At 43.4% G+C, this 19,679-nt stretch overlaps 3 protein-coding genes across 5 annotated transcripts; 2 read left to right on the top strand and 1 right to left on the bottom strand.

Moving 5' to 3' along the window:
- The first annotated feature begins 96 nt into the window (after positions 1-96).
- Positions 97-6,979, top strand: LOC139339023 (SERPINE1 mRNA-binding protein 1-like). 2 transcript variants are annotated; one of them, XM_070974450.1, is made up of 9 exons: positions 97-473; positions 1,182-1,362; positions 1,651-1,791; positions 2,286-2,357; positions 2,756-2,830; positions 3,094-3,271; positions 3,939-4,004; positions 4,293-4,481; positions 5,234-6,979. In XM_070974450.1, exons 1-9 carry the CDS (start codon positions 218-220, stop codon positions 5,291-5,293), a joined length of 1,218 nt encoding a protein of 405 aa, XP_070830551.1. In that variant the 5' UTR covers positions 97-217; the 3' UTR covers positions 5,294-6,979. The 2 variants fall into 2 exon arrangements, with proteins under 2 accessions (XP_070830551.1, XP_070830552.1); XM_070974451.1 differs by having other exon boundaries at positions 4,296-4,481.
- Positions 6,980-7,725: 746 nt separating this feature from the next.
- LOC139338964 (nucleotide sugar transporter SLC35D2-like) lies at positions 7,726-11,456 on the top strand. The gene is made up of 13 exons (XM_070974340.1): positions 7,726-8,020; positions 8,953-8,986; positions 9,073-9,159; positions 9,246-9,313; positions 9,411-9,482; positions 9,576-9,644; positions 9,741-9,843; positions 9,941-10,033; positions 10,206-10,273; positions 10,356-10,434; positions 10,526-10,608; positions 10,694-10,746; positions 10,873-11,456. Exons 1-13 carry the CDS (start codon positions 7,827-7,829, stop codon positions 10,881-10,883), a joined length of 1,014 nt encoding a protein of 337 aa, XP_070830441.1. The 5' UTR covers positions 7,726-7,826; the 3' UTR covers positions 10,884-11,456.
- Positions 11,457-11,638: 182 nt separating this feature from the next.
- mier1b (mesoderm induction early response 1b, transcriptional regulator) lies at positions 11,639-19,130 on the bottom strand. 2 transcript variants are annotated; one of them, XM_070974667.1, is made up of 13 exons: positions 19,087-19,130; positions 18,268-18,292; positions 17,250-17,398; positions 16,820-17,005; positions 16,586-16,715; positions 16,388-16,455; positions 15,821-15,893; positions 15,520-15,671; positions 15,306-15,387; positions 15,064-15,158; positions 14,593-14,720; positions 13,808-13,935; positions 11,639-13,581 (listed from the first exon to the last, which is right to left on the bottom strand). In XM_070974667.1, exons 1-13 carry the CDS (start codon positions 19,093-19,095, stop codon positions 13,265-13,267), a joined length of 1,542 nt encoding a protein of 513 aa, XP_070830768.1. In that variant the 5' UTR covers positions 19,096-19,130; the 3' UTR covers positions 11,639-13,264. The 2 variants fall into 2 exon arrangements, with proteins under 2 accessions (XP_070830768.1, XP_070830769.1); XM_070974668.1 differs by having other exon boundaries at positions 14,593-14,639; positions 19,087-19,123.
- Positions 19,131-19,679: the final 549 nt, after the last annotated feature.

Genomic DNA, 19,679 nt, shown 5'->3' on the forward strand with positions numbered 1-19,679 from the left:
ATTCTTGGAGGACATGAGCGCACATCGTTACATAATGTAAATAAAAACATTGCAGCCAGCGCGTGTTCAGATTGGTGCGCGCCGCGCGATGTCCCGGATGGTGCTCGCACCGGAAGAGAAGGGGCAGCTCTCCCAGCCATCTTGTGGCAGCATCCAGCGAATTGTTCGCATCAAGCCTCGTAGAATCGGAGGTGAATCCCGCTGAAGGGGCGCCATCATGCCCGGACACCTGCAAGAAGGCTTCGGCTGCGTCGTAACCAACCGGTTCGACCAGTTATTGGACGATGAGTCCGACCCGTTCGAGATCCTGAAAGCTGCTGAAAACAAGAAGAAGGAGGGGGCCGCCGCTGGGTCCACCAAGACCGCGGCTCAAGCCGCCAAGCAGCCGAAGAAGGAGTCACAGAAGGACAGAAAGAACCCGCTGCTGGACAAGAAGGAGGAGTCCCAGGCTCCAGTCCCCCTGAAGAAAGAAGGTAACGCGTTCACCCTCTCTCTCGCTTGTGTGCAGTGCATCTTTATTTTCGTCTTTTTTCGCATCCGCTGTCATGTGCGGCTCCTGTTAGCTGCGTTAGCTGCTGCTGGCCAGAGCCAAACACAGCGTGAGGTCAACCCCCCAGACCGAGGCCAGCTACACGACAAGACACGTCTGTGCAGGCTCACCGCAGAGCTCAGGTGTATCCACCTGCAGGGTCCTGCGCACACCGGTGAGCCTGTGCCGCAGACCTGCTTCACCAGCATCCGACAGGAAGGTGTAGCGGCGGGCTGCTGCCTGCCGGAGGATGCTTCGGTCAGTGTCTACGCAGCTCCGCTAGCAGCTGCAGGCTTAGCGGAGCAAATGCGCAGCATATTCACCTGCTATACGGAAGACTGGTCACACGGCCCTTTGTTTGGATTGATGTTCTCTCCTCTGGCTGTAAACTTTATTTTTTTTATTAAGCGTGGTCGACTGAGTTCACGAACTGCACCGAGTTAATGAACAGACGGCCCACTGTCAGTCAGTAGTGTTGAAGGCTGCTCAGACAGTAGATCAGGAGCTTAAATGGTTAGTTTGCATGACAGCTGACACGTTCCTGCACCGACATGCTGTAACCAGACGCCACATCATGAAATTATCATTCTTGTAGAAATTACTGGCTTCTGGAGGTTTTGAGTCCCTTTGTACGTGCTTCTGTGTTTGTCAGGTATCAGGCGGGTGGGCCGAAGAGCAGACCAGCAGGGCCAACCTGGATCCCAGCATCAGGGCGGGCAGGGCGAAGGGCGACCTGGAGACAAGAGGCCAGACCGGAGACCTCCCCGCGAGCGCCGTTTCGAGAAGCCCAATGAGGACAAGCCTGAGGGAGGTGGAGAGTTCTCCACAGACAAGTGAGTAGCTGTGATGAACGACGAAGAGCATATTTAAATGTGCTGATAAGCTCAAGGCTGTCTGCTGCGCTCACACTGTCATTGTCAGGGTGTATGCAGGGAACATCTGATACACAGTCTTTAAAGCCCATTCAACACCACAGCCCAGACTCCTGCACAGCTCGAGTGTTTGTTTGTTTGTTTTTTCCAGCTGGGCTCTGACTGACATTAAGAGCAGATGCGTGCGTGTGTGTCACATGAGCTTGTAATGTTCTTGCTCTAGTTCAGCATCTGTTTGTGTCCCCTCAGGCCTTCTGGAGACAGGCCCCCGAGAGGGCGTGGTGGTGGCCGTGGTGGGCGTGGTGGAAGAGGACGGGGCATGGGCCGAGGAGACGGCTTTGACTCCCGTGGAAAACGAGACTTTGACAGACACAGCGGCAGTGACAAATCGTGAGTCAGTCCTGGACTCTGAGACCTCGGCAGACCAGGGAGTCCAGAAATAGAAATGACTCCTTCAAAGCAAGCATCCCTTTCTTTAATCTTTATTATCAAGAGATGCTCTTCAAGTGCCAAAGGTTGCCAGGACCAGGTGGCACATTATTTGTCTTAATATAGATCTGTTGGCAGTTATATTTAACATTCAATAACGGGGTCAGCAACAACCTTCCCCCCCTAAATTATGCACAGTCAGCTACTTTTGACTGCACATTTGAGGTCAAGGGTTGTGGTAGGCTTCAGAATGGCTGTTCATTGTGAGCTGTGAGTATCTTTGGACCACAAACATCAGGGTGTGATGTGTGTGTGTGTGTGTGTGTGTGTGTGTGTGTGTGTGTGTGTGTGTGTGTGTGTGTGTGTGTGTGTGTGTGTGTGTGTGTGTGTGTGTGTGTGTGTGTGTGTGTGTGTGTGTGTGTGTGTGTGTGTGTTTTCCTGTCTGTCTCCTCCAGCAATCTGAAAAGTGAGGAGAAGCGCAGCGGCACTGGCTCAAACAACTGGGGCAATGTGAAGGATGAAGTGAGGTGAGTGCAGACACGTGGCCTGTTTGTCTGAGCGTTCCTGTCTGCAGGATAATGATGCTCATCTGAAATGTGTTACTTACTGTGAACAGTCTACATGAAGGAGCTCTATTTTCATATTCGCTGCACCAGTTTTTACAGAGTGGTGTCTGGTACACACTGTGCTTTTGGGGTTACATTCAGCAAAGTGAAAAAGAGCAGGTGTGACTCTAAACGTTTTCTGAAATCAGTTCTAGCTTTCTATTATTCTATTAAGTGTGTAATGGCATTAGATGAAAGTGGTTGTGACACACAGGAGAGCGCATTTGTGAGCAAGCTTGGAAAGCAACCACTGAGAGGTAATATTCAGGTGGAGGCAGTCGATGAGTATTGACAAGGTGGCTGTGTGTGTTTGTCCCCAGCGAGGCTGAACAGACTGCTGCTCCTGAGACGACCCCAGAGGGAGAGGAAAACGCACCCGCCGGCTCCGAGAACAAGTGAGTATCCATTTCCTGTTTGCGTGTTCAGGCAGGGAGTCTTCAGTGAAAGTAGTGTGAAGCATCTGGAGGTCCACATCACCACACTGTCCCATGTCACAAATGGTGTGTCTGCATGCGCCTTTCCCTCACAAAGCTCCAGTACGAATGGGATAAACATTGTGACTGACCCTTTGGCCTCAGGATTAGAGAGCATGTATAGAGCTAAGAGGATTGGCTGTTTGAGGTTTAAGTTCCTACATTGTTGTGTGCTGGCTCTCCAGGGAGAATGAGGTTGAAGAAGTTAAAAACGAAGGCCCCAAAGAGATGACCCTGGACGAGTGGAAGGCCATGCAGGACAAGGAGCGCACCAAGGTGGAGTTCAACATCCGGAAGCCCAATGAAGGAGCCGACAGCCAGTGGAAGAAAGGATACGTGCTGCACAAGTCCAAGAGTGAAGATGTGAGTGTGAAGCTTACTGATAAACCACACACCAGCTCTGTGCCGGCGCCTGTTTCTGTCCCAACACACACGTCACTTCTAAGTTGTCTGTAAGTGTGTAAACTTATCCTTTGACCTGGGTTCTTAACAATTTTAACCAGGCAAAAATAATAACTTCCTGCTTCTGGATTTTAAGCACAATGGTTGGAAGATTGTCAGTGGAGCCATTTTGGTTTGTTTGTTTGAATTTTGTAGCAAAAACAGACAACAGTAATTATAGAAGGACCAAACCCGAGTCAGTGGGGCACAGATAAAGGTTTGATTAAAGCCACGGCAGGCAGCCATCTTCTGATCATTTTCTCCGTTATTTGTTTTGTTTGTTAAAATGTGAGAAAAGTCTAAAAGTGCATCACAAATCCTCAGAGCCTGAGGTGGTGTGTTAAAAATACAAGACGCTGGAACCAGCAGATTTTTGACTGAAGCAGCTAAAACGATCAATCAGTTATCAAAATAGTCACTGACTAATTTTGAAGTGTCGTTTCAAAGCCGACTGCCCGCACACTTTGCTCACTTTGTGATTGATGTATTTAAATAGAACATTCTTAGGCCTGGTGTGGCGACTTGTGCGTCTCACCAGCTGAACTGACAGTGTGTTAATGAGAAACCTTCTGCTGTCTTTACGTTTCAGAGGCCCGTTGGTGCTTTGATTGACGCCGCAGAGACAGAAGCAGACACACACACTCTGTACCACAAGGTGCCTGCAGCCCTCACACTCCTTTCACCCACACAGTCCATGAAAACACTCGTTAATCTGTATAAAACCACCTGCTTAGAAAACGGTGAGTGATTTAATACACCTTCAAATACTGAAAATGGTTTCTTCATTAGTTTTGGGGGTGTCTCCAGAGGAATGAACAGTCAAAAGACACCGTTGGTGCTCAGCACAGAGATGTTCGCTCACTTCTTTACTGGTCTAAAAACAAGCCTCTCGGCTCAGAGTCCAGTCACTGTCCAACACGCTTTCGCCGTCTGTCTTTATCAGCAGGCCAATCCCGATGAGTCCAGTGACCACCACTTCCGCAAACCAGCCAACGACATCACATCCCAGCTGGAGATCAACTTTGGAGATCTGGGCCGCCCCGGCCGCGGGCGTGGGGGAGCTCGCGGAGGCAGGGGAGGCCGCGGAGGGGGAGGCAGCAGGACGGCACGCGGGGGAGGACGATCTGAAAAGGTGACAATAAAAGCTGTCGTCGCTGCCAGCGACAAAGGTTTAGTGTCCCTCACAAAAGATTTAGCTCACTGACTGAACAGGCTGTGAAAGCACTGACTTGGAAAACGTGCTGTGGATCACTGAGGCCCTGAAATAACAGACCAGCCTCCACATGCTGCATGACGCCAAGCGCACAGACTGACCTCACGGCGGTGTCGATCTGTGCTGCCATGGTGCTTAGTGTTGTGAATTTAGAGTGTAGAATAAGTAATAATTGAAAGATTTGAAAGCTGGAATCATATTCTTGCTCCTTTTTTTAATCTGGGCCTGTGACTCTCAGATATTTTCATTATCACTTCATGTATTTGTGCAGTCTGTAAAATGTCAGGAAGAAATGATAAACGCCTCAGTTTTCAAAAGCCCTGGCTGACATATTCTAGATGCTTGTTTTGTTCAGCCAACAGTCCAAAAGCTTTAATTGACGATATGTCTGTCGTCATATTTTAGAATGTAATCACCCTTTTAAAAAGAAAAGGTGAAGCTTTGCCTTTTGTTACTGGCATGAGTTTGACCGCGAGATCGCTTGTATTTATTCGCCCCATCGACCTGAATATTGTGCATTAAGCTGTAAGATGGAGAGCGATGGCAAACACAGAGTGTGTGTTTGTTTTCGGTTCAGCCTCCAAGTACAAGTGGTAATGTGATCCACTGTTAGTGTAAAAACAGTGATTGTGTTTCCTCTCTTAACCTTGTCCTGGATTTGTCCCCCCCAGGCTAGTGGAGTGTCAGTCCCCAACGTGGATGATCCTGAGGCCTTCCCAGCCCTGGCCTAAAGGCTCCTTTTCCACCACCAGCCCACCCATCAGCCCTTCCGGGCCCCTCCTCTACGAGGCTTGCATGCTTACCACATCTTCAAGTATATAAGAAAACAGAGGAAAAAAAAAAAGATTTTAAATGACAAAAAAAGACTGTCATCCCATACCACTCACACCACCAGAGGACTCAAATTTTACCTGTTTTAAAGGAGAACAAAAGACAAAAAAAAAAGGCGGAAAAAGGACCTCTTGTTACACTGAAGTTTTGTATTTAGGAACATGAAAGCAGGGATGTTTTCATACTTTTTTCTTCTTTTTTTTTTTCAGAGATTATGCATACTTCATAAATCTTTTTTTTGTGCTGCTTGAATTTATGCTTTTCTGCCATTAGGTTGAAGTGTGTGTATATCTCTTCCCCTGAAGCTTTTGTGCTTTTTTTTTTTTTTTGCTTTTTTCTTTTCTTTTCTTTTCTTTTCTCCCCCCTCATGGCTTCAGCTCAGTATTATGGGATCAACTTAGAAACAATTTTCTACTGGAGTTTTTCTTCCCAGTAATTACACACTGATGTGGTAGCACTACACTACATAGAAAACTCGTACTAGATATCTGACGTATGGCTTAACATGCATTTAAAGTGTAATTACTCTGATCCTGACTACCCATCCCTTGGCGAGGCACACACTCCGGATGGGTAACAAGGCAAAGTGACTTCCTACTAAAGCTTGGTATTTTTCTGCTTGTTGTGCAGTGAAAGTAAATGCCTCTTTTCCTTTTTTTTTGTTTTTCTTTTCTTTTTTTGATAGCTTGCCTTTTTTGGTGGACCAGTGGTTAGTAATGCTTTGTATCCCCTGATCCAGATGTGCTACCTGTGTTTTCAGGGTGTCCCAGGGCCCAATGTATATCTTTAGGCTGGTCCTCATAGGTCATACAGACCGTACTACTTGTAACTGCAGGACCACTAAGCAAATATTGTATTTTTTTGTTAAGGATATGTGTGTGCGCTTGTGTGTGAGTGTGTGCTACAAAGTGTGAGGTTGAGTGTGTGTGAATTTGACAGCTAGTTACTTAGACTTTAAGTATTCCTCTACTATGAACTTGCCGTTCTCAAACAGTAGACGGCAAGTTCTTGTGTCTTTTGAGAAGTGATTGTTGAAATCTAGGTCCGAATGATAGGTAGACCGTGGACATATCTTGCTCTTACAGTATCTGTAATGTCTTTCAGATCTCAAAGCACTTGGTTTTATCAGCACCAGTCCTCTGAAGATTGTGTTCCCCCTTCTGTAAACCGTATTTGCAGTTTTTTGTTTTGGTTTTTTTTTTTGTTTTTATTTTATCGGTGCAGCAGCACTAATGCATACTTTGTCTGAAAGAAATGTCGGCTGTCATTGTGGAACAATCACGAGCTACAGAATGTAATGTAAGCTAATGGTGCTTTGAGCCACCTGTGTCAGCATTTCCAGTGAGCATTTCCTTTTGATGAAGCGGGTATATTTCACATTGGGAGGGGGTTGACGGGGAGGGGGGTTAATGAACATGACTGAATTCAAAGCTTTACATGCTGTGCTCTGCAAAGACTTGCTGGTGATGCACTGATACAGGAGGCCAGAGCAGTTTTTCTTGTAGGACTGTTTGAGCCACAAGACGGTGAAACTTTCTCTGCAAACATCCCTGTTCTAATAAATTGCTTTAGAGGTGTTACATGTATTCTGCCGTGGCTGTTGGGTTGTTTAAAGTCAATACTGTGATTTTAAAGGTGTACACAAAAGTGCTGTGGACTCTTGAGTGAAGCTGTGATTCCAGTAGTACACCATTTCAAGTTAAGCCCATTTAAACTTGTTTGATTTACACTTAGTTGTCAGTTTATGAGGCAGAAAAAGCTCAAACTAATGCAGTTTGATAGAGCAGCCTCCTAGCAGAGTCCTACCCTTCATGAAGGTCATAAGTTTGAGATAGCTCTTTAAAATTGTGCTGAAAAGAGTTTAAAATGTTTAAGCTAAGCTAGGAAAGATTTATGCTAGTACTGGGTTACTGTATTGGACTCACTGGTGTTAGCTAGCTGTACCTAATACAGTAACTAAGCCTTGACTGGCGGTCATTCATGTATATTGTGCATTGTCTGTTAATGTAACTTTAATATTACTAAGTTTTTGGCTTAATATTTAGTTCTGGAGTGAAATTTGGCCTAGTGTCAAACTGATACTGTGCGACATTAGGCTAAACAATTGAGGCTGTCCCGGGAACCTTTTCATCAGTAAACATTAAAATAAATCAAAAGTATTTACTCCATTATATGTTTTTTATGTCAAGTACAATTTAAATTAGAGGTCAGATGGTATTTCTGTGGTTGTCTGCTTTTTATTTAACATTTGAGATGAAGTCTTAAAACAATTTGAAGCTAACTTAATGCTAAATATTCCTGACTGTTGGAAGTCTGTAGTTGGATCAAGATGTGTAACTTCTCTTAATTTCCGTTATCGTCGGCAGAGTTCCGCTTCACTGAGGTTTGATTGTTGTGCGCATGCGCAGGGTGACTGAGGCTTCCGGCTGAGTGATGGCAGAACTTCATAAACGTCGACATGAACGCGGCCACAGAAACTTATCATCCAAAGGAGCGTCCTCCAAGACCGTAAGAGCCACATCCGGTGACAGCTCCGAGCTGTTGCGGAAACTTTTCGCTGCGGGATTTTACGGAGTCAGTTCATTTTTCATCGTTGTGGTCAACAAAAGCGTCCTCACCAACTACAGGTAAAGGTACAAAGTACAAGCAGCGTACTAAGTAAAAGCTTCATGTCAGACAGGTGGCCACCTGTGTGTCAGCCATGACAGCAGGGTTCAGAGTGGCAGTTTTAATGATGGGAACATGAAGTATGGAGCAGACAAACTCTGGAGATTCAGACTGTGTTCATACTTCCAGAAGAGGTTTGTCTTCCTCAATCTGGGCTGGACTGTGTCTACACTCTGGACAGAGGGGCGGAACTCCAAAGCACCCCTCACCTACAAGTTTAGACCAGCCTGCAACAACACTCTGTTCAATTTACTGAGCACTTAGTGCAAATTCCCCAGAATTCATATTTTATGTTTTCAGGGATGGAAGAATATTCATTCATACATATTATTCTTATGGATACAGTGGCTGTTAATCAGCAACTCTTACACAGTTTTGCTTTAAATGATTGAAAGTGAAGATATTTATAATGCAGCAGAATGATCATTGTCAGTGTTATATACTGATGTATGTCCTAAAATTGTATTATTATTATTATTATTATTATTATTATTATTATTATTATTATTATTATTAATGAACTACATTGTGAAACAGTTGCACAGCACAGTATCTGTCCCTGACATGGAGTGGAGTGGAAGTATAAAGTAGCATCTATGAAAGTACCTCAGGTAAAGTACAAGTATCTCAGTCAAACTAGAAAATATGCAAAATCCTTTTTTTTTCCTATTTAGCCTAAAAACGGTTAAATGTGGGCTAAATATCAGAATCAGCCCCCAAAACCCCACTTGCATGACATGTTTGTAAGTGGAGATCTCCTCCTCATGTCATCAAATTTGCAGAAATATGACTGAGGGAGGTGACCCCGAGGCTGAGCTACAGCTAATGTTGTTGAATATTTCCATTATTGACTAGTTTTCCTCATCCGTGCCACTCTCTGCATGTTTTACAGATTCCCATCGTCAACATGTGTCGGAATCGGCCAAGTAAGTTTTGTCTCAAGTGGAGTCGCAGACGCTTCCCGTTGACCTGAACGTAGCCTGATCGTGTCCTTGCTTCAATAACTCTGCAGATGCTGGCGACCATTGTAGTTCTGAGGACCGGGAAGATGTGGGGTGTGATCTCATTTCCAGATTTGGATTTGAGTATACCACGCAAGGTGAGACTGTGAAGTGGACTGAAGAACACGATGATGGGAAGAACCTCACTGAAGATCACATCTGCTGCTTTTGTGTGTCTTTCCAGATGTTTCCACTGCCTCTGCTGTATGTCGGGAATCAAATATCGGGCCTGTTCGGGACACAACGACTCAAGTTAGCACCTCTATGAATTGCCACATTTTTATACGTTATGAAAGACAACTTCCTTAATATGAAACAGCAAAACAGAGCATGTTCTCCTTTCTCCTAGTTTGCCCATGTTTACAGTTCTGAGGAGGTTCGGTATTTTTCTCACCATGGTGTTTGAGGGATTCTTGCTGAAGTAAGTTAAGCTTCACATGTTTCATCAGCATCATTTAACAAGAACATTCTTCCACCTGCAAATGAATGATGACGCCTTTTCCTCCACTCACAGAAAGACTTTCTCTACAGCGGTTAAACTCACAGTGTTCACTATGATCTTTGGTGCTTTTATTGCAGCCAGGTGAGCCGGCGTCATGCACGCACACTGACATATCCAGTTTACAGGCGCCGTGCGTGAGCCTGCATCTCACTCTCTGACATGTTTTGTGTTCGGTAGCTCTGATTTAGCTTTTGACCTTGAGGGATACGTATTCATAATGCTGAATAATGCTCTGACAGCGGCCAGCGGGGCGTATGTGAAGCAGAAACTGGATTCCAAGGTGAGCAGAGCTGCTAATCGTGCTCCCTCACAGTGAGCGATGCGTCTGTGCTGCATCATGTCATGAAGGATAACACTGTACGCTGCTGTTCCCACAGGAGCTGGGCAAATATGGCCTCCTGTACTACAACGCTTTAAGCATGATTTTCCCCACTATAGCATATGCTTACTACTCAGGGGATTTGCAAACGGTAGGCTTTTACACACAAGTTGATAAATAGAATTTACAGCTAGAGTTAGTGCTGAGAATCTCCACTGTGTGTGTGTGTGTGTGTGTGTGTGTGTGTGTGTGTGTGTGTGTGTGTGTGTGTGTGTGTGTGTGTGTGTGTGTGTGTGTGTGTGTGTGTGTGTGTGTGTGTGTAGGCGTTGGAGTATAAAGGATGGTCTGATCTGCTCTTCGTTGTGCAGTTTCTGCTCTCCTGTGTCATGGGGTAAACTCTAGATCCATAATTCATTGATAGATAATATCCCACATGGCTGCCCTTGTCTAATTCTCTTCACTGTGTTGTGCAGCTTCATTTTAATGTACTCCATCATGCTATCCACGCAGTACAACTCGGCACTCACCACCTCCATCGTGGGCTGCATTAAGGTAAGTCGCTTCGCGCCGCTGCCGCCCTCTGCGCGCTGACAAGATTGACGAGTGCAGAACGTGTGCGTGACTCTGTCCGTGATTCCTGCAGAATATCCTCGTGACCTACGTTGGAATGGTGTTCGGTGGAGACTACATATTCACATGGACTAACTTCATAGGTCTAAACATCAGGTAAGACAAGCAGCAGTTCGGTCGTGCTGATGGGAGCTGGTGTTTTCTGTGCAGGAACACATTTTGTCATGTGTATGTCCCACAGCATTGCTGGGAGCCTGGTGTACTCCTACATCACCTTCACACAGGAGCAAACGAGTAAGAATCTAAAACTTTGTCAAGTTTTCCTCAGTTTTTTATGTGTGTGTGTGTGTGTGGGGGGGGGGGGGGGCATAAACTGAACATGCTTCAGGTTACTGAAATGTTTTGCATCACATTTAACAGAAAAGGCTTAAACCAGAGTCCCGAGCCGACACTGAAGACCTGCGTCCTGAACGTGGAGACATCTGTTTTTAAACCAGGCCGTTTAAATGTTCCACAAACAAGTCTTTGTTTTGTCCACACACATTTTCGCTGCAATCATAGAAAGTTTGATCAACTTTTGAATCTGTGATTAAGACAAAGTGCCTTAAGTTTTTACAATTTTAATTTGCTGATTAAATGCAATTTTTCTATTTGACAATCAAGAAAAGTAAAGCAGAGTTTAGACTGAATATTCCCGTTCCTCCATGCTGGCTTTAACTGATTCGAGTTTAACACAAATACTGTGTTAGAAAAAGGAGACACAAGCCAGTCTACTTCGTCAGATTCATCTGAAATGAAGCTTAGTTGGAAGTGGCCATCATGACACTATCACCTGTTACCACTGAGCCTGTTTACCTGTGGAATGATCCAAACAGGTGTTTTTGAGGCATTCCATATCTTTCCCAGTCTTTAGTTGCTCCTGTATCAATGTGTTTGAAACATGTTGCTGCAGATATTTATAAAAATCAATGAAACTGATGAAGTAAAACATTCAATAAATTGTCTTTGTGCTGTTTTCAGTTGATTAGGTCAAAAAGGATTAAAAAATGATCACATTGTTGTATGTGTTACGCAGCATCCCAACTTTTAGGGAGCTGGGGTTGTAAAAAGGAATTACGAAGTCAAACTGAGAAGTGTCGGCTTTGTACTGCATTCGAGTTTGAAAACTGACAATGCAACAACTCGGACTCATTAATACATTTATTAAATATAGCCAATGTTATTCCATTCATAGCCAGGTCTCGGAATACAGTTTTTATTCATGTCGTCATTTACAGAGGAAAAAAAAAAAAACAAGACATCACTTGTCAACAAAGGGAAAGAAAAGACTACATGGATCAACATTATTTGAGACAAACTTATCTTAAATCTGTGAATGTAAGTTCAAAGCTGGAGTACAAAGTAAAACACCTAAGTATTAAGCTGAACAGCTAAGGTACCAAAACAAACGAAGGTCTTCCAGCTCACACACCCGCCTCAGCCTGCTCCGTTTAACTGCTGGATGTCCACTGAGGAAAGACAGTGGACAACTGGAACAGAACACTTCGAGTCAGCAGAGGTTTTAAACCAAAGGCAAGCTGCACACTCAACCACAACGTGGGCCTTTCTCTCTTGAACGCACAGAAGACGAGGCTCTCTGCGACAGACATTTCAGATTGAGCGGGTTCGCACGGGAATAGGAAGTGCTGCCAAACAGAGAGGGAAAGAGGAATGGCTACTTTTTTAATTACATCCATCTCAGAGCAACACAGGCAAACGATCTCTCAACAAAAAGCACGGCCTATAAGGAAGACCAGAAAATACAGACAGAAACAGACAGTTATCAAAAATGTACCAACTGCTCAAGGTAAGAAATCTATACAAACTTTACATTAAAAATCACGGACATTCTGTCTAGTAAAAACAAAGCGTTGAGCAAAGCACTGACCATGAAAATCCAAAAATACAGCCGTCTTCTACATGATGAGTTATAATACAGGACATCACTGATGTCAGCTGCTTTACACAAACAAACTCGCGGGGGGACGAACCCATCGGTTTATTCATCAGAATCCAACAGACAACCATGATCGAGGCCGGAGCGGGTTCGGAAGTGAAGGAGTGAAAGTGGAGTTCTGCTGGGTTTCGACGCCACTCCTTATTGATAAAGGTGAGGAACATACAATCAAAGTGCAACTACAGAGGGCCGGCGGTGGCGGCGGCCTCACTCGTCTTGTGTTTGCCTACTTTGCCTCTTTTTGACAAGGTCAGCACAGAATCGTTGAAACCACGTCCCCCGTTTCATCAAATAGCTTCGACAGCACTTACCCATCATAGTTTTCTTTTGTTAAAAAATATAAATATCTCTTGCGTAAAAAAATATCGCGGGTGATTTCTTTTCTTTGAGTACAAATAGAAAAAGGAAATTCTTGGCAAAATTTTGTCAGTCAGTCTCTGGAGAGGGAGCAAAGATGATGGGTAGAAGGTGTTCTGCAGGACGTGACATGGAGCCGTGGTACTTTGGAATGAGCTTTGCAGGCAGTCAGTACATGAATGTGTTGGAGGGATGGGGAGATGGGTGGGTGGGGGTCCGCTGCCCCTTTCTGGAGGACCAGCTGCAGTTTGGTTGGCTGTGTTCTTCAAGGTGTGACTCTCAGTGACCTTTGACCTTATCTAAGGTGAGTCTTTGCTCTCAGGAGATACTGCACTCACGGGCCAAGAGGGGCTCATCTTCCTCATCACCCCTCACCTCTGCCCATAAGTGGGAACACGGGGACTATTTTTTCACCCCAGTTCAGCATCTGTCAGTCAGCCTCTCTGAACTCTGGATCCTTTAGTTCTCCTGCGTTCTGGATGGCTCCACCTCACTTTGGCCCACGGGTTCTGCCTCTGTCCTGCATCTCTTGGCCGGCCTTTCGTGTGCTGTTGCCGTGTCTCTGTGGTCCAGCGGAGGCTCCAGAGAGCCATTTCGGTCGTGGCTGGGCGCGCTGGGCTGGCTGCAGCCGTTGGAGTTGTTGTCTGAAATGGGAGGAGGAGCCTCCACCGCCGGATGGGAGGGACCGTTGGACTGAACTGACTCAGGTTTGACTTGGTTAGCTGGAGGCAACTGAGCGCCCTCCACTGGGTGGCTGGAATTGTGGCTTGCGATACCTGCCAAAGATCAGTGAGAAGTCAGTGGTTTGAAACCATAAAAACATGAAAAACACAGAAACTGTGGTAAAATCTAGCCGTGTAGATGTTTCAGATTGACTCGACCAGGTTCTCACATTAGTCTAATTACATTCCCCTGAGGTCTTGGTTTAGACTTTCAGATGAAAGGTGTCTTTAATAACCGTTTGTGTGCACTCTGATAAGTACTTCACATCCATCCGCTCACCGTTCTGACTGCTGCTGTCTTCCTTCTCCGAGTGGCTGGCGCTGCTGCTGGAGGTGGTGGGAGGAGGCGACGCCGCCCTGCTGGACGTCACGCTCTCAGTCTCATCCAGTAATCTGTCCATGTAGTCTCTGAGGACACACAGCAGCACGCAAGCTGTTAGACACATTTTTTTCTAACCTTGTTGTTGAGGTGCTATCACCAGTTATGACGCTAGGTTTTCCATAAGGACCAATGATGAAAGCTCTTTTCACTCAATCACTTATTTTTAAAAATCCATCCTTACAGGCCAGTTTAGGTCTAGATGTGATAGTTTTATCTTAGATTTCATTCTGGCTTCACTGTCGTTGCATTCCCTTGGCAGTACATTAATATTATAATACACCCAGAAATTATAGTTTTTACTAATGTGGTTAGAACTGCCTCCCCAGTGGTCTGGCTTGCCTTTGTACAGCACATCAGACTCACATGCCATTGACATCTGTTATTGTTTGTTTTCTAAAAAGGCAAACACATTATATTTCACTAATTTAAGATCTGTTTGAACAAAGCTTTGTGTATAATGTGTCTGCAAAGAGGACACACCAGCGGCCGACAATCTGACAATCTGTTTACATCCGTACGTTTGATGTTTGTATTTTGCTTCTGAATCATGAAACATCTTTAGGAATATTAGAAACGCCAAACATATTACACAAACACATTAACCTGAAATAAGAGAGCCATTTATTCCATGAATAAAGTCTATTGTAGGAAAACATACAACATATGTTTTTTGAAAAACTTACGTGACACCAGGGTGAAGGTTGTATTTCCTTTTCCCAAGTCTGGTTTGCTGTGCAAAGAAATCATAACGCTCAGACTTCTTCCACATGTAATAAAAGGCCACACATTCTCCTACAGACCTAGTTCTCACCTGAAAGATTTAATTCAGCAGACATGAAATAACCATTATTACCATCGTCTGAAGAGATTGATTCAGTACAATTTCAAATAAGAGACAAATCAAATTATTTCTTTGGTCATATCGTCTACAGACATTTGTGTGTAAAAACAAAGAAATTTGATTTGTCTCAAAATGCAACAAGGTTGAAATGCAGCCAATTCCAACCCTGAGCATCCAACAGCCACATGACAACAAACACACAAACATTAAGTTAACAAGTTCATCCAAATCCAAATCATTTTAATGTTATCAATACATGCTCATGACATATTAAGCACAAACGGTTCATGTGCCTCTGAAACACTTCTCTTACCTTGTTGGCCTGTATTAAATGAAAGTCTTTCCCATAAGCTTTTAGTCCTTGTTCAAAATTTCTACATTCCTCTTCAGTCCAGACAGATAGCTCCTCTGTCACAGAGAGAACAAGTGTTAATCTCACATCTGCAAGACCACCCTGAAAATAAGACTCCAAGCACAGAGTGCCATATCACACCAAACACGCTATATCAGACAAGACTGAAGGTGAATACGTGAAGGACCTTACTGTCTACTTACCTCTGGCTGCTTTTACATTAAACCTAAGTCTTCTTAAAGCTTCCTCTGTGTCAAAGTCACATTTCACCAGCTCATACAAAGCCTACAGGGAGACAGACAAACATGTAAGACAGCACGATCACAACTCCTTTCACTTAAAGCACAGCTTTTCTTATTGTCAACAGACCCAGGAAAAGACTAACAGATATACAGGCTACAGATGTAATGCTCTCACCTGTTCATTGTCTTTGATATGGGATCCCTCTGGGATTGCATCCACTCCCTTCTCCTCGCCTGTCCGCCTTGATGCCTCCGTCAAGAACTCCACCACTTTGCCTTCAGGAAGACACTCGGGGTTCCACAACAACTGGTCATCATTTTCATAAACTACAAGAAAAATGAATGGCGGACAGGAAATGTGGCGTCAGCCTTTAGTCTGCTGTACCATCTTTAGTTCTTTTGGACCCAGAAGGATACATCATGTTCCAGCTTAAATATGCAGATGTTGACAGTGAGACAACAAACAGCCAGCATACCTTTTTCATTGTCTTTATATTTACACAGACCAACAGGGGTTTCTGCTTGATACATGGAGCCCACCATGATTTCCTGTTGGGAATAAGCACACAGTTTAGGCGGAGTGTAGATGGGCTGATAATTACTTACAAATCTGAAACCTGCTCGCACCACACAAAACAGACAGGGGTCCAATTTCAACTACGGTTTATACAATTTTTAGCACACATTAAAATTTTTGTGAATATATTCTTCCTTTTTAAATATCCCTGATTGTTCCTTTAAGAAAAGTTAACTCTGTTGAAGAAGTTCAGTGCTGTAATTCTGCAGTGGGGTCACAGTATATTTGAAGCCAATTCCATCATAGTATCCGTAACTGTCAGTCAAAAGGAACTGGCACTGCTCATGATGCAAATCCTGACGTCACAGGAGGAACTCTGTACTTAAATTCATCTGTGCAAGTTCTTCAGAATTTACAACAAACCATGTTTTTTGTTCTGACAACTGTTTTTAGCAGTGTGTGTAAATCCAACTGTGACCTGACAGAACAAGTGTCTCACACTCTGATAAATGAAGTTCATGTATACCTTTTTCCAGTCTTCAGATGGAATGTAGTCCTCATCTTCATCAGACTCCTCCTCTGCATCATTATTACCTGCGACACAATGAATGAACAATAAATGTAATCAGACCATCAGCAGCGTTTTCAAACACAAATCAATACATACAATTTAGTTGCAACAAGAGGGAAGAAGAAAAAGAAAATAAGGTGAGGTGGCACATACTTTCAAAGTACTTGAGTTTCTGAGGGCGAATAAGTTCTGCTGTGCCGAGGGACCGCACTGAGCGTGTGCGACCCTCAGAGGTCGCCTGGGCCTCATCCCCTTGTCCTGATGAGTTCTTAACACCCTCACCCTGAAAACACATGAACACACACACAAAAAGGTTGCAGACAGTTACAGATATTAACATTATGGAAACCATATCAGTGTCAGGAGACTGAAGAAATACCAACATACTTCATTTCTTTTCAACTCGCCAGTACTTCTGCTGCTTTCATCATTGTCTAGGTCCTCTTCCTCATCCTCTTCATCATCATCCTCTTCTTCCTCAGGTTCTTCCTCCTCTTCCTCATCCTCATCTGCTGGTGAACCGCTGCCATAACCGTACAGATTCAGCAGCTCATGAATGGGCATCTCACCCTCCTGTTGAAAGAAAAGTGAAAGAACAGTTTTCTAAACTGTACAATGAATTGAACTTACATCTAACAATCTGATGCCTAAAAGAATTATTTTTATCTAAATTTAAATGAACAAAATTCAAAATTCAGGACTGCTGCTTGCCATTGATTGCCAGTGAATGGACTGTTTACATGCTGAGCTACACAGCAAAGTTTATCTCCAAACAGGGCTGACAAAACCAAACGTGAGCTCAAAACCTGAAACTCACCCGTGCGAGGTCTTCAATCTCGTTGGCATTGGTCTCATCTGCTGCCTCCAACATTTCCTCTTCCTCCAGGGTGCGTTCATCATCAAAGTCATGGACAAGGATGTCTGCTGATGGGTCGAAATCATGGTCATCGGAACCTGCTGAACCTCCTGGAAAAATAACCCCAAAAAATTAAAGTGATATTGCAAATTAATAGACTGAATGAAAACATTTACTCCACGTAATTATTATGAACAAATCCGATAAGCATTTTTAAAGAATTGAAGAGTATGTTCTGTTTGGATAAGCATGTGGATTACAGATATATAGGTATACACATACATACATACATACATGCATACACACACACACACACACACACACACACACACACACACACACACACACACACACACACACACACACACACATCATACATTTGGTAAAAATGCAACTAAACCTCTTACAGATAAAATACCCTGATGGGGATTTCTACTTTGGCAAAAACTGCCAAAAAACAAGTGAAGTACTTCACTTCATCACACAGGTGCAAAAATCTTTTCAATCTACCATTATCATAAAGTAATCAGATTTACGGTGTGTCAAACAATGACCACATACATTTAGAGATATGAAAGGGATTGGAAAAAACATACTTTGTTTTTCACATACTCATCATTAAAAAACACGTTTTACGACTGTTTACAGACTTAACTGTTGTTTACAAACCATCAGAAAATGTATAATATAAAAATAAGTATTATTCTGTATTGTTGTTGTTGATAATAATAATAATAATATAAGAACAATCAAATAATTTCTTATGATACAGGTCTTTAAGAGTCGCTATCAGTTTGGGAATAATAGCAGGTTTCAATCCAGTGTTTTGGATTTTGGTGGAGCTGATTTGCTTCCCTTCCATTTTGACCAAAATTGTCCTTTTAAACAACATATTATATATAACACAGACGTTTTGACAACAGATTTCAGACCTGTCATACACCCAAAGCGATCACAAAAAGGCTCCAACTTTACGTACCTGGGCTCGAATTCCCGAGGGAGGGCTGGAAAACAGAAAAGAGCAACATAAATAAAGTTAAAGAACAGCTTCAGAGGCAGATATATCATTGAAAGTACAATCACAAACGCGCCGCTGCAGTTTCCAAGTTGACATACAGAAGTTGCTCTGACCGGGAAACAGAAACGGGAGTTCAGAAAAAGCGCGCCCGACCCCGTGAACTAAAAGCTGACTGCAGTTTAACACGAGAAGAAACAAAGAAGACTGTCACCACTTCCTGTGGGAACATTTTGGCTGCATCTCAACACTACGAATACCATAGGTAACTAACAATGGTGTTTACCGCCCGCCTTCAGTCGCAGTTAGCCACAACAGGCGACTGCTTACTGGGTGGATTTACTCAACTGGCTAACTTACATTACAAATTACAAGTCAATCCTCCTATATATATTTAGCTAACGCGTACAAGTTAAGCTTGGCATCAACCGCCTCCATACAATGCAAGAAACAACACACAAAATACCTCTAGCCATGAAACTGTCGCTACATATCTGATTAAAACGTGAATAAAGATAGTAAAGTATTCTTAAACAAAACCGCCAAGTAGCATCGCTAACACCGCAGCTACCTTCCGTCAGGGCTAGCGGAGCTAACGTTAGCTAAACTCGAAGTTTCCTAAACATGCCTGTGTCCAAAAATGGCTATTATCTAGCATCGCAAACAGCGGGGTCTTAATTTCATGTAGTAAAGCTACAACACACAAACGATGTACACACTCGACTGAACCAACTATCTTGCGGTATAAAATTATTTTTCCTAATATTTATTTCACTTTCTTACCTCCGCCATGTTTGCAATCCTGCAGGGTCACGTCAGGGGTCAGCGGCAGTTCCCGGATGTAGAGCCCCGCCCACCTGCAGTATCAAGCGCACAATGTTTCAAACGCATGAATCCTGCTGTGACATCCATGTGTTATTATGTTCGTTATGTTATATTATGTTAATATAGCACAATAATTAAATTTAACGCATAGATTGAAACAAAGCCATATCATTACATCTAATTCATTGAAATCCAATGTATTGATGTGCTCTAGATATATGTGAAATGTTTTTGACTCTTAAAAAGTTGTCTAAATGCTGTATAAATTAAATAAAAATGGAAATAGGAATCAAGTTAAAAAAGAAAAGAGGCATAAGCTTTTTCAGGCTTTTCAATCAGCGTTTATAATATTGATCCAGTTACCAGTTCCTGGAAAGACTGGAGAATAAATCCTGAAAATATCTCTGTCAACAATTCAGAAGAATCGAATCTGTCAAGTTCATAGCAATATGGAATGCATAGAAAAATTCATACTTTACATTTAAAAGTTCTGTGCATTCTGTAACTTCACATGTCCAGACTGTAATGCTGATTACACTGGCAAAACTAAA

This window comes from Chaetodon trifascialis, chromosome 11, assembly GCF_039877785.1.
Source record: "Chaetodon trifascialis isolate fChaTrf1 chromosome 11, fChaTrf1.hap1, whole genome shotgun sequence".
NCBI lineage: Eukaryota > Metazoa > Chordata > Actinopteri > Chaetodontiformes > Chaetodontidae > Chaetodon > Chaetodon trifascialis.

Excerpts from the sequence above, each read along its gene's own strand:
- LOC139339023 (XM_070974450.1), top strand. The coding sequence starts at position 218 with ATGCCCGGACACCTGCAAGAAGGCTTCGGCTGCGTCGTAACCAACCGG. Across the intron at positions 474-1,181 it reads AGTCCCCCTGAAGAAAGAAG|GTATCAGGCGGGTGGGCCGA; the intron begins GTAACGCGTTCA and ends TGTGTTTGTCAG. Across the intron at positions 4,482-5,233 it reads GGGGAGGACGATCTGAAAAG|GCTAGTGGAGTGTCAGTCCC; the intron begins GTGACAATAAAA and ends TGTCCCCCCCAG.
- LOC139338964 (XM_070974340.1), top strand. The coding sequence starts at position 7,827 with ATGGCAGAACTTCATAAACGTCGACATGAACGCGGCCACAGAAACTTA. Across the intron at positions 8,987-9,072 it reads CATGTGTCGGAATCGGCCAA|ATGCTGGCGACCATTGTAGT; the intron begins GTAAGTTTTGTC and ends ATAACTCTGCAG. Across the intron at positions 10,609-10,693 it reads TTCATAGGTCTAAACATCAG|CATTGCTGGGAGCCTGGTGT; the intron begins GTAAGACAAGCA and ends TATGTCCCACAG.
- mier1b (XM_070974667.1), bottom strand. Across the intron at positions 16,456-16,585 it reads GAAACTCAAGTACTTTGAAA|GTAATAATGATGCAGAGGAG; the intron begins GTATGTGCCACC and ends ATTGTGTCGCAG. Across the intron at positions 15,672-15,820 it reads ATATAAAGACAATGAAAAAG|TTTATGAAAATGATGACCAG; the intron begins GTATGCTGGCTG and ends TTTTTCTTGTAG.